A 15537-nucleotide genomic window follows, 5' to 3' on the forward strand; every position below is an offset into this window, starting at 1 on the left:
GTAAATTAAATATAACAAAGGGCTTAATATTCCTCCTTGAGGTAAACCACCCATCGCTAGTCTTGGACCAAATGTGTTATTATTTACCGATATATAAATTTTTCTACAGTCATACAATTTTATTATTTTTTGACAGAAGCATTCTGGCAGACCTATTTGTATCATTTTGTTATATAGTATATTTAAATTAACGTTGTCGTATGCTGCTTCAACATCTAATAAAAGAGCGATTACTGAAGAATTTTTCGTAAACGCTAAATTTATATCTGTTACCAAATGACTCACAGCTTCCACAGTAGAATGATTTTTTCGAAATCCAAATTGTGTTTGTGATAATTTATTGTTTTTTTCTAGCCAACTTTCGAGCCTAAGTTTTATCATTCTTTCCAGTGTTTTTGTTATGCAGGAGCTCAATGAAATACCTCTATAAGATTCTGCTGAATCAGGATTCCGATTTGTTTTGAGAATAGGAATCACCCGGTACTCTCTCCAGTTATCTGGAATATCTTCTGATAACCATATTTGATTAAAAAAATTTAATAGTGTTTCTTTCCCTTTTTGATGTAAATTGGCCAACATAATATAATGTACATTATCTATACCTGGAGAAGTATTTTTCTTATTCTTAAGGCTTATTTCTAATTCACAGAAACTAAATGGAATTGAAAGTGGATGCATAGAGTTTTTTCTTTCCATTACATTAATTTTTAAAAATATATTATCTGGACATAATTTTCTTAAAAACTCCTCAACCCATTCTCCTTCAGTCACTGGATTTACTTGTGGTTTAAAAATGTTTTGTAATCGTTTGGCTTGATTCCACATATCTTTAATTGGTGTATTTTTGTTTAAAGTTTTACAAAAATTTCTCCATGCATTACGCTTACTCTCTAATACAACTTTTTTGGTTTTCGCTACACATTTATTATAATTTATATAATTTTGTATATTAGACTGTAGTTTAAACTTACGTAAAGCTAGTTTTTGTTCTTCTATTACCTTTTTACAATTGTCATTCCACCAAGTTTTTCTAAATCGTGGATTAGTCCCTGTTCTCTTCTCCGGTATACATATCTTACAATATTCGTTTAATTTATTTAAAAATTGTTGGTAATTTAAATTATTATCTATTTCCATGAAATTATCAGTGATAGAAGAGAAAAGAGACCAATCCGCTTTATTTATGTTCCATTGGAATTTTGTATTTACACATTCCGCTTTATTAACATTAATATTTGACTTAATAATAATAGCAAAATGATTTGATCCTAATGTCTCGTCCACAACATCCCAATCGAAAAAATGACTAATATTTGCTGAGCATATTGTAAGATCTATTGCAGATTTATTATTGCTATTCGGTCTACGCATCAAAGTTTCTTTACCATTATTTAAAATTACAAGATTACAGTCCTCAATAGCTTCTAACAGATTTTTTCCTATAGTATCTACAGTACTACAACCCCAAACATAATTGTGGCTATTAAAATCACCACCAATTATAAAAGGCTTCTCTAGACTATTAAAAAACTTTTTCCATTCATTTAGAGTGATTTTAAGATTTGGTTTTACGTATATTGAATAAATGTTTAACTTTTTTCCGGATTGAATTTTAATTGATATACTATTGCACATTATGTCATTAATTTGGTGAAAAGTAGGACTGTTGTAAAATTTTATTAATTTTTTCAAAAGGATGGCTACTCCACCATATCCATCATCTCTATCATTCCTAAAGACATTATAACCAGTAAAGTTAATAAAATTACTTTTTTTTAACCAAGTTTCTGATATTAATCCTATATCTATTTTATTGTTATACAAGAATTTTTCTAAATAACCCTTATTTGTTTTAATTGATCTCGCATTCCATTGAAGAAATGAAACGTTAGCCATCACGAGGTAATAATAATTGTGAAATATTGTTTTTTAATAATTCCAACGTTTTTTTATCTAAATTGTGATTAATTTGATTTAATGTTGCTGAAATAAAGTTTACTATTATTTCTCCTATATTATTTTGATTATCGTTTTGTGTTTGTGTTGTGTTAGAATAAATGGGATTATTAAAATTATAACAAGGCTGACTTTGTATTCTTGGTGTTTGCAAAATTTTTCTGCGTGCTTCCATTGTTTCTTTATCTACACTACTAGAATCAATACTACTTGATCTTTTTCGTTTAGATATTGTATATTTATTTGAAGTATTTTCTTGGTCTTTACTTACTGTTGAATAACATTTTTTATATTTATTATTAGCTTCATAATATGTTATATTTTCATTATTCATAATTTTTTTAATATATTCCTGTTTTTGTCTTTCTGTACAATCTGCTCCCTTGTCAGTAGCGCTGTGTTTTCCTTTGCACAATACACAAAGTAAATTATTCGGATTGGAACAATTAGATTTGTTGTGTTCTTCGCCACATCTTTCACACCTATCTTTTCCTCTACATTGGGCACTTATATGCCCAAATCTCAAACACTTTAAACATTGGATTATTCTGGGTGTATAATTTTCCACCTCGTATATCATTTTTTCTATTATTACATTTTTTGGTATAGACTGACCTTTAAAAGTGACAATTACGGTTCCTGTTTTTACATAATTAGTATTACCATTATCTTGAATCACTTTCCGCATAATTCTTTTTACATGTAATACTTCGAATTTAATTCCAAATCTAGGTTTAATTAATGATAATAAATCATTATCTTCTATCTCTTTATCTACCAATTTTATAACACCTTTCTTTTGAGTAAAAAACGTTGGAATATATGCCTCATACTCTTTGCTTTTAAGAATTTGAGAATCAATTAATTTATTAGCACTAACAAAATTATTTAGTTCTACCTTGATTTTATTTCTACCAACTACTGTAATTTGTGTGATATTATGTTCAATTTCAGGAACTGCACTTAAAATCAAACGGGCCGTGCCGATCCTGTGTAATCGACCAATGTTACCGTTTTTATTTTCTATGTGTACTATATAAGGTGCATTATCTCCAAATTGATATCTATGTTTTAATCTTAAATTTATTACTTTATTTAAATTTTGCTTACCTGACTTATCTGTTTGATTTAAATTTGTCAAATTTTCATCGTTATTGCAACTAAATTTGTTACTTACCTCAATAGTACTACTTGTTTGGTTTTGTTTGTTTGTTACCTTATTATTTACTCTATTGTTATTTTTATTTAATTCCTCATATTCCATCATCCCATCTCCTTCCATTTCTACATAAAATTTACCTTTATCTGGAGGTTCGGGTGGTATACCTTCCATATTATTTGTTTTCTGAAATTTAACTTCTAGGCGCTAAATTTCACACTTTCTTACAGATCACTGGTTTAGTACTTCTTTATACTACTCGTAATACTCAAAAAGTTAAGAAAAAACCTTAAAAATTAATAATTTTTAGGAGAACTTCTAAATAAACTGCCTTTCAATTTTGCAAAAATAGCTGAAGCACCCTTATTTTCCAGAAAATTACAGGAATGCACTTATTTATTTGTACCTAATATAGATCCCTTAATACAAAAAATAATAGTAGGTACCTTTTTCCAAAGTCAGTTTGCCAAGTGTCGGCTTTCGAGTTTCTTTGATGCCAGTGCCGACCATTGGCGTGGAAATTAAGAAAAAAGATCAGTTCATCAAACGCATATTTCAAGAAAAATCATATAATTTTTTATTAATTTTTGCATAATTATATTCAGGAAAATCTCTCAATTTTTGGGCAGAAATTGTTTAAACAAATTCAAAATATCACCTTTTGTGCTCCAAAAAATATTTTTTTAGGTTTTTGGGTAACTCTAAATAAGAAAGGTACTTTGTCATTTTTCTCAAAAGTTAATAGTTTTCGAGATATAGGCGATTTAAAATCCGAACAATGCGATACCTAATATGCATTTTCCAGGCTTGAAATAGTTATTTTCCTAACAAGTGCATTAAGTCATACTTTTCCGAACGCGACTGCAGTTTGCCGAACGACGCGAAGCGGGAGTTCGGCAAGCAGTCGAGTGCGGAAAAGAGACTTTCTGCAAGCGTTAGGAACAATATTTTTTCTATGAGTCTTTAAAAAATGACCAAATCTTAATCAATTAATTTAATTAATATGAATATACATATGTACACAAATTAATTATTTGACAAGGTTGTCAAAACCAAACTTTCAGCATAATTGGTTAGCATGACGACGATCTTGGTTTCCATGACGACGATTCAAAACCACTGTTATTGTTCACTGATATGACTTTCGAATATTATGTCAAAATTATTTTATTTCATCGAATTCTCGCGTTAATTTCATTAAAACATGAACACAATAAGATATATTTGAAATAAATTAGTAAATAACATCTAAATATTAGTTTATTGCATGTATTATAATTACTTTAAGGCCATATTAACATACCTAAATTAACACGCGTGATGAAAAGTAAAACAAGTGTGGAAAAGTAAAACCCGTGCGGAAAAGTAACACGCGTGCGGAAAAGTAAAACTTTTTAAACTAAAACGCCTGCGCGAAAGTAGACATTTTTGCACGTTCGTAGAAAAAATATGTAAATAATTATTTTTTAGATTCAAGAGTAACTGAAGTCTAAACATTGAGTCTTAAGATTTTGGTGAGAAATCGGGGCAATATTTTCCGTAGCAGAAAAAGGTGATCTTTTGAATTTGAATTGTTTCAACAATATCTGCCCAAAAATGTCGCCCGGCACCCTTCCATTTGTTTAAATGGGGCATTTTCGAATAGGAATCTTCAAAGGAACAGAATCAGAATTTTTTCAAATGTGAGCGGGCGCACAACATCGAATGAATAACAAATTAATTCTTTCAAATTAAAACTTGTTAATTTTAGTGATTTATAAGAATATTGGGCTCATTATTTAGTTTTTACATAAACCATAATATTTTTTACAATTATCTGTAAATAATGGCTCATTCTGTCAGAAAATCTCAAAAGATTGTCTATCCAGCAAGGACAGAAAATCTCAAAATATTGTCTGTCCAGCAAGGACCACGAGGAGGTATGAGCCTTCCTTGCCAGGAAAGGGAAGGGTTGGGTATGTTAGTAAGAATATAAAGTTGGTTTTTTTTTCATTTTGTTTTTATTTTTTTTTTCTTTTTTGTTTTTATATTTTTTTTTTGTTTTTTGTTTTTTTTTCTGACTTTATACAGTGTGTCGCAATTAAGATGAAGACACTCCTATATTTCAGCTATAAAAATAAATACCGATTTGAAATTTTGCACAGTTATACAGGTTGCTAATTCACATTTTTTAAGATAGTCAACTGAAATTTAATTTTTAAACGCGACCTACTGCGAATGCACAAACAGGGTGAATCTTCGATATTTTGCTTCGCGTTAGAGATATCGGAAAAAGTTATTTGGAAAAGATGTTCCAAATATTATTATAACCCCACATAACAAATTTTCATGTCGAAATTCGCACTTTTACTTTTTTGATTCATTGTGGTCATAGTTGTAGTATTCTAAAACCGACAGTTTCTGTCCCGAGATGCATCTCTAGACAGCCAATTGTAGATTTAGGATCCTGACTACAAATAATACTGAAAAAACTAAAAATGCGAATTTTGTCATGAAATTTGGTATGTGCGGTTACTAATGCCCGGTTGCACCAACAGATCTTAGGCTTAAGTCGAGAATATCATAAGAATTAATATAATATAATTATAATATATTACAATAAGAATAACATAATATAATAATAGATATAATTGATAATAAGGTAAGAATCTAAAATTATGGTGCAACGTAAGTGATACTCAAGGAGGCCCTATTTATAAGTAGAGCTTAGCTAATCTGGAACTTAAGATTTGTTGGTGCAACCAGGCATAAGTGGAACAACTTTTCCAAAAGTTTTTCCGATATCTCTAACGCGAAACAAAATATCGAAAATTTACCCTGTTTGTGGATTCGCAGTAAGCCGCGTTTAAAATTTAAATTTCAGTTGACTATCTTAAAAAAATATGCACCATCAACATGTATGACTGCAAAATTTCAAATCTGTATTTATTTTGATAGCCGATATATAGAGGTGTCTTCATCTTAAATGCGACACACTGTATAATAATGAATACTAGATAGATGTTCAAGATGCATCGCGATAGCTGTAAAGAAATTAATTAGAAGGACTAAAAAGAATCGTCAGAGTCTTCTGAAGTCGAATCGTTCCCAGGTTGGATAACTATTGGTGCTATTGCCGGTAAAACAGGATATTCGTTTTCTATTTTTCCAACATGAGCTTCGCAATTTTTCCACACATCGCTATTAATGCCACTAATTACTTCTCGAATATTCTCAATGGCCACTGCGCTTAATGTTGGTGACTGATTATATTTTCGCAATCGTTTTTTTACGGTTCCCCAAACCATTTCAATTGGATTAAAAATGCAATAGTATGGGGGTAATCGCAAAAGAGTATGGCCGTGCCTGCTGCAAATGGTGTCAGTGACGTATTCGTTTTTAAAATTCCGACTTTTGATCATTCTAATTATTTCCTTCTTTACTGGAATCTTTTGAGGAACAGTGATGTTTTTAAGTTGCATAAATTTTAAAATTTCATCCTTTTTCGTGTTATTATTAGGTATCTTATTTAATATGCGGGAATGATACGGCGCATTATCCATAACAATAACTGAATTCGGCGGAATATTGGGCAAGAGCTGTTCGACAAACCACTTTTCAAATAAATCGGCTGTCATATCTTCGTGATAATCGGCAGAAGATTTTGTTATATTTTTGGCCGACAATAGCAATGCATTAGATACAAAACCGTCTTTGCTTCCGGCATGAAGAATAATAACACGCTTTGCTCTTGAACACGGTGTATTTAAGGCACAATTGTTTGTGTTGTCAACCCAGCCGTACTTGACAACATCATGCGTATCGAACCAGGTTTCGTCTAAATAGATTATGTTTCTGTTTGAATTACGATATTGTTTTATTTTACTCAAATACTCTCGTCGAAGTTCAACGATACGCCGAGATTCCATTATTACCATTCGATTATCTAATTTCTTATATTTAAATCCACAACTTATCAAAATCTCGCGCAGTGTTTCCAAAGATGTATAATTATATTCAGGGAAATTTCTCAATTTGTCACGAATCAGTTCTAAAGTAGACACTCTATTTTCTTTGTAAAAATTGTAAAATGTTCGTTGAATAAAGTCTTTTGCAGCAATGTCAATCCTACCTAATTTTTTATTTGGTCGCTTTCGTTTTAAGGAATGATCTGTAACAGTGCCTAATTTAATAATTGTGTATATCGTCTTATACCCGATTTTTGTTAATACATGAATTCGCGAAACAATTGCATTATCAGTCATCCCAATATTTTCTTTTTTTAAACAATCGTACATATTTAGAACGATCCTTTGGGATTGTACGTGCAAATCTTTATTTTTTAATTCGGGGCTGTTATTAACATAATTATCATTATTTATTGATACCACAGAAGATGATGCATCTTGATCATTCGTATCAAATGGTCGCCAATATGCCATCGTAGCAAAAATATAATATTACTTACCTGAAAATAATCCTCCGCCTCTGATAGCTGGTGCTTAAATGAAAAAATTTAGGTGGGCATAACCAGACAAAACCCGTTGTTCATTTTGATTTATGGCTTTTCAGTTCGGTGTTGCCATAATGCACGATGTAATATAATTATTATTTGATTAGGACTAGGTCATTTATTAAAAACTACTCAAACTGTGTATTAGGCGGTAATATATTTTTTCTACGAGCGTGCAAAAATGTCTACTTTCGCGCACGCATTTTAGTTTAGAAAGTTTTACTTTTCCGCACGCGTGTTACTTTTTCTCACGCGTTTTACTTTTCCGCACGCGTTTTACTTTTCCGCACGCGTGTTAATTTAGATATGTTAATATGGCCTTGAAGTAATTATAATAAATGCAATAAACTAATATTTAGATATTATTTACTATTTTATTTCAAATATATCTTATTGTGTTCATGTTTTAATGAAATTAACGCGAGAATTCGATGAAATAAAATAATTTTGACCTAATATTCGAAAGTCAAATCAGTAGACAATAACAGTGGTTTTGAATCGTCGTTATAGAAACCAAGATGGTCGTCATGCTAACCAATTATGCTGAAACTTTGGTTTTGACAACCTTGTCAAAGAATTAATTTGTGTACATATGTAGTTTCATATTAATTAAATTAATTAATTAGGATTTGGACATTTTTTTAAAGACTCCCAGAAAAAATATTGTTCCTAACGCTTGCAGAAAGTCTCTTTTCCGCACTCGACTGCTTGCCGAACTCCCGCTTCGCGTCGTTCGGCAAACTGCAGTCGCGTGCGGAAAAGTATGACTTTCTGCACTTGTTAGGAAAATAACTATTTCTATTTACACGTTATACAATATATGTCCATACTAAAAAAAAATTTATTCTTTAATTTTTTTTGTTAGGAAAGGTATTAATTTTTATTACTCATTTCAATGACGTACTTATCATAAAAATAATTATGTGGAGTTTAAAATTGAATGTAACGCTGTGCTATACATGGTGTCCAGAAACTCTCCCGACAAACGAAGACTGGAGATGCTTCAGATAATTTGAAGACAATTTAACCCAATTCACCTAGTTCGAAAATGCTTCCTAAGGCCGATGTCAGATTATGCGTTTTAACCGGATGCGTTTCCGCCGCATCCGGTGAAAACGCATAGTGTGACAGATCGGTCCGGTTGCGTTGGAAACGGATGCGTTTTCACCGCATCCGGTCAAAACGCATAATGTGGCATCGGCCTAAGGGAGATAGAGCCCTTTGAAGATAGCGTCATGGTATTAGTTTTGCTTAAATATCTTCAGAACGCTTCTACTTAGAAAAACTAAAACTGCTACACTTATTTATCTTGCAGAGATAAATCAATTACATCAATTACGAATTTCTAGTACCAGTCATAGGCGCCCGTTCTGGGTAGGGTAACGGTTATTTTATCATATAACTTTTTTATCTTTAACTTCTAAGCATTTTTTATGCTGGATTAGTAAATTGTAAGGTATTCTAGTACTAAAAGGTACTCTTGCTTTAAGTCGGTAGAATGCACCGTTTTCGATAAAAATCAATTTGAAAATTTTTCGTTTGTTGAATTTGAAAAAAAAATTCAAAAAAAACTATTTAGAAAAAACAAAAGTGGTACGTTCATTTATCTTCCAGAGATAAATCGATTTCCTTAGTTGCGAAATTCTAGTACCGGTCATATGCGTCCGTTTTGGGTAGGTCAATCGTTATTTTATCGCATAACTTTTTTGTCTCTAATTTTTAAGCATTTTTGACACTTGATGATTAAGTTATGAGGTATTCTATTACTAAAAGTTACTATTACTTTAAATCAGTAAAATACACCATCTTTTTGACAAAAATTTTCAAATTTTCTTCAAATTTAATCAACGAAAAATTTTCAAATCGATTTTTCTACAAAACGGTGCATCCTATCGCATTAAATCAGGGGTTCCCAAACTTTTTTGTACCACGCCCCCTTTTGTTGAAATGAAAGTTTCTCGCCCCCCCCCCCACCCCAGTAAATTTTATATGCCTGGGAACAAAACAAAATCAAATAAGTGTTACATAAAAAACAAAACATTTATTTATATATACATACTGCCATAAAATACAACAATATCAGTTTTAATAAAATACAAAAATTATTAATAAAAGAAAAAATAGATTAGGTTGGTTAATGAGATGGATGGGCTTGCATTTTCTTTACTAGTTACGAGTTTTAGTAAGTGCACAACGCAAGTCACTAGCAGCATCAAGTTTATTTCGGTACTTTGTTTTAATTGCCACAAGTGTTGAAAATGCTTTTTCGCACAAATAGGTACTTGAAAATGGCAAATATAAACGAAGAGCTTCCCGTGATACACTAGGATACACTTTGAAATATTTCAACCAAAATGAAGGTTTGTCCATTATATCAAAGTTGTATTTGGCAGAGGAATCATGTTTTATTTGCAAAGCATCTTCTTGAAGTGATTCAGGCAAGGAGTCTATGTTGACATGGAATGGGTCGGTTGACATTCTGAAAATACTATCGTCACAAGTGTTTGGAAAGTATTTCTGGGACTCTGCAATTAGGCTCTCCAAACGGTTTGATATTCGGATTTTCAAACTTGATCCTTCATAAATATCTCTGAAGCGTGTTTCTTCTGACATTGACTCTACTTTAGGAAAACTCGAATAATTGCAGGGGTTTGCTGACATTTTATGCCTCCAAAGTTGCAGTTTCTCAATATACATATTAATCGCATCACGATGAGTAACTATATTTGAGTCTCCACCCTGCAGTTTTAAGTTAAGGCTGTTCAACGAGTCAAAGATGTCTGACAAATAAGCCAATCCAATATTACTTGGGTACAACTTTTTTTGAAGGCCACGCTTAGTTCATTTTGCTTTTGCTGTTCCAAGAAGGTGATTACTTCATCTCGAAGGTCAAATAATCTTGCTAACATGTTTCCTTTTGAGAGCCATCGTACTTCTGTATGAAATAGCAGTGTTTTGTGATCACTTCCTAAATCTTCACAAAGAGATTTAAACAGTCGAGTATTCAACGCACTGTTTTTTATGTAATTCACTACTTTAATACACAACTTTAAGACAGCATTGCATTCATTTGAAAGAGTTTTTGCTGCCAAGGCTTGTCGATGTATAACACAATGTATCCCAGTCACATCAGCATTTTTCTCTCTTATTAATTGTACAAATCCTGAGCGAGAACCAAGCATTGAAGGCGCGCCATCCGTACATACACCGATTAGTTTTTGCCAAGAGATTTCCTGTTTGTCAAAAAAGTCTGACATTGCTTTCATAACATCAATAGCTTTTGTCGTGGTCTCCAACTCTGTAAAAAAGAGTAGCTCCTCTTTCACTCTATCATTTTCAACATACCGAACATAAACAATTAACTGAGAACATTGTGCTATGTCGGTACTCTCGTCTAGCTGACTAGCAAAAAATGGCGATTGTTTTACTGCATCAACTACCTGGTTTTGTATGTCTTCGGCCATATCATCAATGCGACGTTTCACGGTATTGTCAGAAAGAGGTATTTGAGATAACTTTTGCTTACTCTGCGTTCCAAGAATAATATCAGCTGCCTTTAACAAACACGGTTTAACAAGCGTCTCTCCAATAATATGGCTCTTCTTTTCTTTAGCAATCAGAAGTGATAGCTCATATGAAGCTTCAAGAACTTTTTCAGATGACTGAGCAGTAGAACCAGTACTATCTAACTTCATGAGTTTTAAATTTTCGGATTTTGTAGCAAAAAATTCCTTTGGTTTGTCTTTAAAAGGGTTATGTTTGGATGACAAATGTCTTTCAAGACGATTAGGTCTCATTGCATCATTACTTAATACTTCATAGCAAATTACACACTAAGGATGTTCGACATTATCTTTACGCATACAAATAAACCCATATTTGATATAACCATCATTATACTTGCGTTTCTTTGCTGAGCTCATCTTGACTACAATTATCTTCCCTCACTCAAATCAACGAAATCAATAAAAGTCAACTACCACAATTAAAATTTCACAACACGTACGCTTTTATAATGCAAAAATAAGTGCAGGCTACGCCAAGGTATCTCAAACACTGAGTCACAATTGATAAGAGCTGCGTCTGCGGTTAGCTGGCCTGCGTCTGGCGGTTAGGAGGGAAGGAGGGAGGCAGTGCTTGGAAACGCTCGGTTGTCAAATTATGCGCGCTATCGCCACATTGAACGGCTCACATTCCATTTTTTCAAGCCTTCGATTTCAAATTTATGTAGTAAAGTCAGATGTTACAGTGGTTTGTTTTAATTTTCTAAACATCATGGTTAATTTAGAATTTTAGAAAGACTAGGTAGGCACCTGAATTTAATTTAATTTTCGACTTGTCTCGCGCCCCCCCTGACATGTCCTTACGCCCCCCAGGGGGGGGCGCCCCCCCAATTTGGGAACCCCTGCATTAAATCAAGAGTACTTTTTAGTACTGGAATACCTCATAATTTAATAATCCATTGTCAAGAATGTTTAGAAGTTAAAGACAAAAGAGTTATGCGATAAAATACCAGTTGCCCTACCCAAAACGGGCGCCTATGACCGGTACTAGAAATTCGCAATTGATCGAATCGATTTATCTCTGGAAGGTAAATAAGCGTACCAGTTTTCGTTTTTCTGAATAACAGTGTTCTGGAGATATTTAAGAAAAACTAATTCCCAGACGCCATCTTCAAAGAGCTCTAGCTCCCTCACTCAGAAAGCATTTTCGGACTACGTGAATTAGATTAAATTGTCTTAAAATTACCTGAAGAATCTCCTGTCTTCGTTTGTCGGGAGAGTTTCTGGACACCCTGTACAAAAGAGCTTGAACATTCAAAATCGATTTTCTCCAAAAGTACATGCACGGACATACAATAAGTGTTATGCCATCACATAATGTGAAAAATAAGTTTTAAAACAATATAATAATAGTGGTGTTCTTCTTTTATTCTTGAAATGAAACGAAATATACTGCATCTGACCATCACATCTAGTGATGATCGTTGGATCTATTTGGTTTTTTATTAGTTAAAATTTGATATCTACTTTCAATCTTTAAAGTTCATTAAAGCTAATTCTTATCATATTTTCATAATGAAAAAGATTAAATTATCTGAACTGCTTTATTATGTAGATATTACAGTATGTAGCCACTTTAATACCATATCAATATATCTTAAATTTTTCATGTTTCCAGGTAAGGTATAAAATCAGTGAAATTTGGAAAAAAATAATAAAATTCTTGAAACCGTTTTTGAGAACTTGGATTCTTAAAAGTTGTTTATGTTTGATTTCTTAAAAGTAGATCATTATCTATAACTCTATAAAGTATTACCGCTAAAATCATCAACATGGCAACGTCGGTATAGACCGAACGACCAAATTGTCTCCAGACTACAATGTTGCCGATATTCGAAAATTTCTTGAGAGTATACGTAATATATACAAAGTTCACAGTTGCTTTAATTCATTAGTGACGAGTTCATTGAAATATTAAGTACCTAGTTAATTAATTTATAGATATATTTTTTGAGAATATTTTCATATTATTTTTTTAAGAGTGTCGTTGACTAGCAATTGAATAATAACGAATAGAGAATAGAGAATATTTTTTTAATATAAACTTAGGAATTTTAGGAAATATATCTGACAACCTTGATTCGAAAGCGGGTCTCTTTGATACCAAAATGAGGCATGTTTATGTTGGAAAATTATTAGTGGATGTACATAGTGTATTGTACCCTCGGAGATCCGTGGAAAAAATTTACACCCAAAATAACAAAATTCAGTTTGGCAACACTGTGCGAATGTTGATAGTAACATATCCTTTTTAAGATAAGCACAACTGTAATTTAGTCCAAACAAATTAATATATTTTTTTTTGCCAAAAAAAATGAGATTTTTCAACCAAATAATGTTTCAAATATGATGTGAAAAATAATTTTTAATTGGGATCTGCTAATGGGCTTGCTTTTTTTGTCATTAAAGTAAAAAAAACTAAATTTTACTCATTAAATCATTATTGTCCGGTTATCGTCTTAATTATTTTAACTGTACTAATATCCGTCGAGTAATTCTGAAATGATTAATAGGTCGTTAAAACATTTTATCTATAGCGGCTTCTGGAATATCTTAAAAATATCGAATTTCATTGATAAAATGCGCATATCCGACCGATCTTCGCTTCGACACTACTAAAAGATTCCACTGTGTGTGAGAGGCTATATAGGAACTCTAATTGTTTCGCTAAGAGATTTATAAAAAAATCGTAAAATAAGGACTGGTTAGATAAGTGCTGCTGCTGTGGCAATACATTACAGTAGGTAACTATTAATATAAGAGTTCATTATAACCTCGACAGATTTGTTTAGAAGATATCAAGGCGACTTGCTTTTTCCAGATTTATACAGTTTTCCTATTAGTAATACAATAAAAAGTAGTAAATAGATGGAGATAATCAAATTTGTTTTATTTCAACATAATATATAATATTTGTTGGATTCTTATTTAATGCTCAAAATTCTGTTCTTCATTAAATAATGGTATGCATTTATTATTAACAAAATGTTATTTAAAATTATTTTTTTCTATTTTTCAATGTATAGTTATAAAATTTACTATTAATCTTTATAATATTACATTAGTATCTAAATTACTCGAACAAAAACATCTCTATAAGTATTAATTAATAATATAAACATTTACAAGAACTTCAATGCTGTATTTAAATATCCCGCTACTTTCTCAACCAAAATTCATCAAAATAAAAGTATAATCTTCATTAAATGCTATCAATTATTTAAAAGTAAATTTTTTATTTCTATTTTTCAATGTGTAGTTACAAAAATTATTGTCAGTATTTATAAAATAATTATTACATATTACATTAGTAATCTAAAATACTCAAAATGAATAAAAATATAAGTTAAAACATAGCTATAAAAGTAGTCATTAATATAATATATAATTAAACACGTACAAGAACTTCAATACTTTATTTAAATATCCCGCTACTTTCTCAACCAATGAGAACTCGTCAAAATAAGTATATTCACAGTTGCACTAGGATCCGTAATCTCGCCGCGGACTCCCTTTGGCTTGATCAAGTAGTTTATGTTGACGTCACATTACATCGAAGGAATTTACATTACCAACTGTCGTAATTCAACTATTATCCGCCAGTCGTCACTAGTTATCCGTCATTTTTATATCTTTTACAAGGGTTACACATCGGTTTTTCATCTCCTTTTTTAGCCCATTTCTATTCAACTTTGGACATAGTCTTTCCCCAAATTTTTCCATATCTGTCTGTCCTTGGCTGCGCTTTTCCAGTGAGTTCCTGCAGCTTTTACAATATCGTCCTTCCATCGCATTTACCTAAGGTGTCTTCCTCTTCCGCTTCTTTTTGTCCGCGGTCTCCAGTTTTGTCAGCATTCCATCTTTTATCTTCCTGTCTAACATTGTGGTCCGCAAATCTCCACTTCCACTTTAACCCTAGTTCTGTTACATTTTTTCCTTTTGGTTTCTTTCTCTCTTATTCATTGAGTTATTTACATTTTGTTTATGTTGGTCTTTGCTAAGTTAATGTCCATGTTTCTGAGCCATACGTCAGAACAAGAAGGATTCACTGATCAAATACACGGGTTTTTAGGTACCTACTTCAGGGCCGCGTTTAGGTCAATTGACGCCCTAGGCAATTCTCTAGTAGCCGCCCTTCAAACATGTACCTACCACTTTTGCAAAATAAAATTGCAGAATTTTTTATTTAAATAAGAATACACTAAAAATGGATTTAAACTACGATGTTTATATACGTATAACAGAAAAAATCGTCACTCCAGTTTGATCACATCCGAGAATTCTTTCCAAAAAAGACTTTTCAAAAAAAAATTTTTTTTCTTAACAAAATCGACAAATTGTTAATACGTTCTTGCGTCATACTTGAT

The 15537-nt window shown here is 31.8% G+C and overlaps 1 protein-coding gene across 1 annotated transcript; it reads right to left on the minus strand.

Moving 5' to 3' along the window:
• Positions 1-6162: 6162 nt before the first annotated feature.
• Positions 6163-7392, minus strand: LOC126886214 (uncharacterized). Its single transcript, XM_050653077.1, has one exon. It carries the CDS (start codon positions 7390-7392, stop codon positions 6163-6165), a length of 1230 nt encoding a protein of 409 aa, XP_050509034.1.
• Between the last annotated feature and the right edge of the window lie 8145 nt (positions 7393-15537).

This window comes from Diabrotica virgifera, chromosome 6 (genome assembly GCF_917563875.1).
Source record: "Diabrotica virgifera virgifera chromosome 6, PGI_DIABVI_V3a".
NCBI lineage: Eukaryota > Metazoa > Arthropoda > Insecta > Coleoptera > Chrysomelidae > Diabrotica > Diabrotica virgifera.

What these genes read in the sequence shown, in the direction of transcription:
- LOC126886214 (XM_050653077.1), bottom strand. Translation starts at nt 7,392, where the DNA reads ATGTACGATTGTTTAAAAAAAGAAAATATTGGGATGACTGATAATGCA.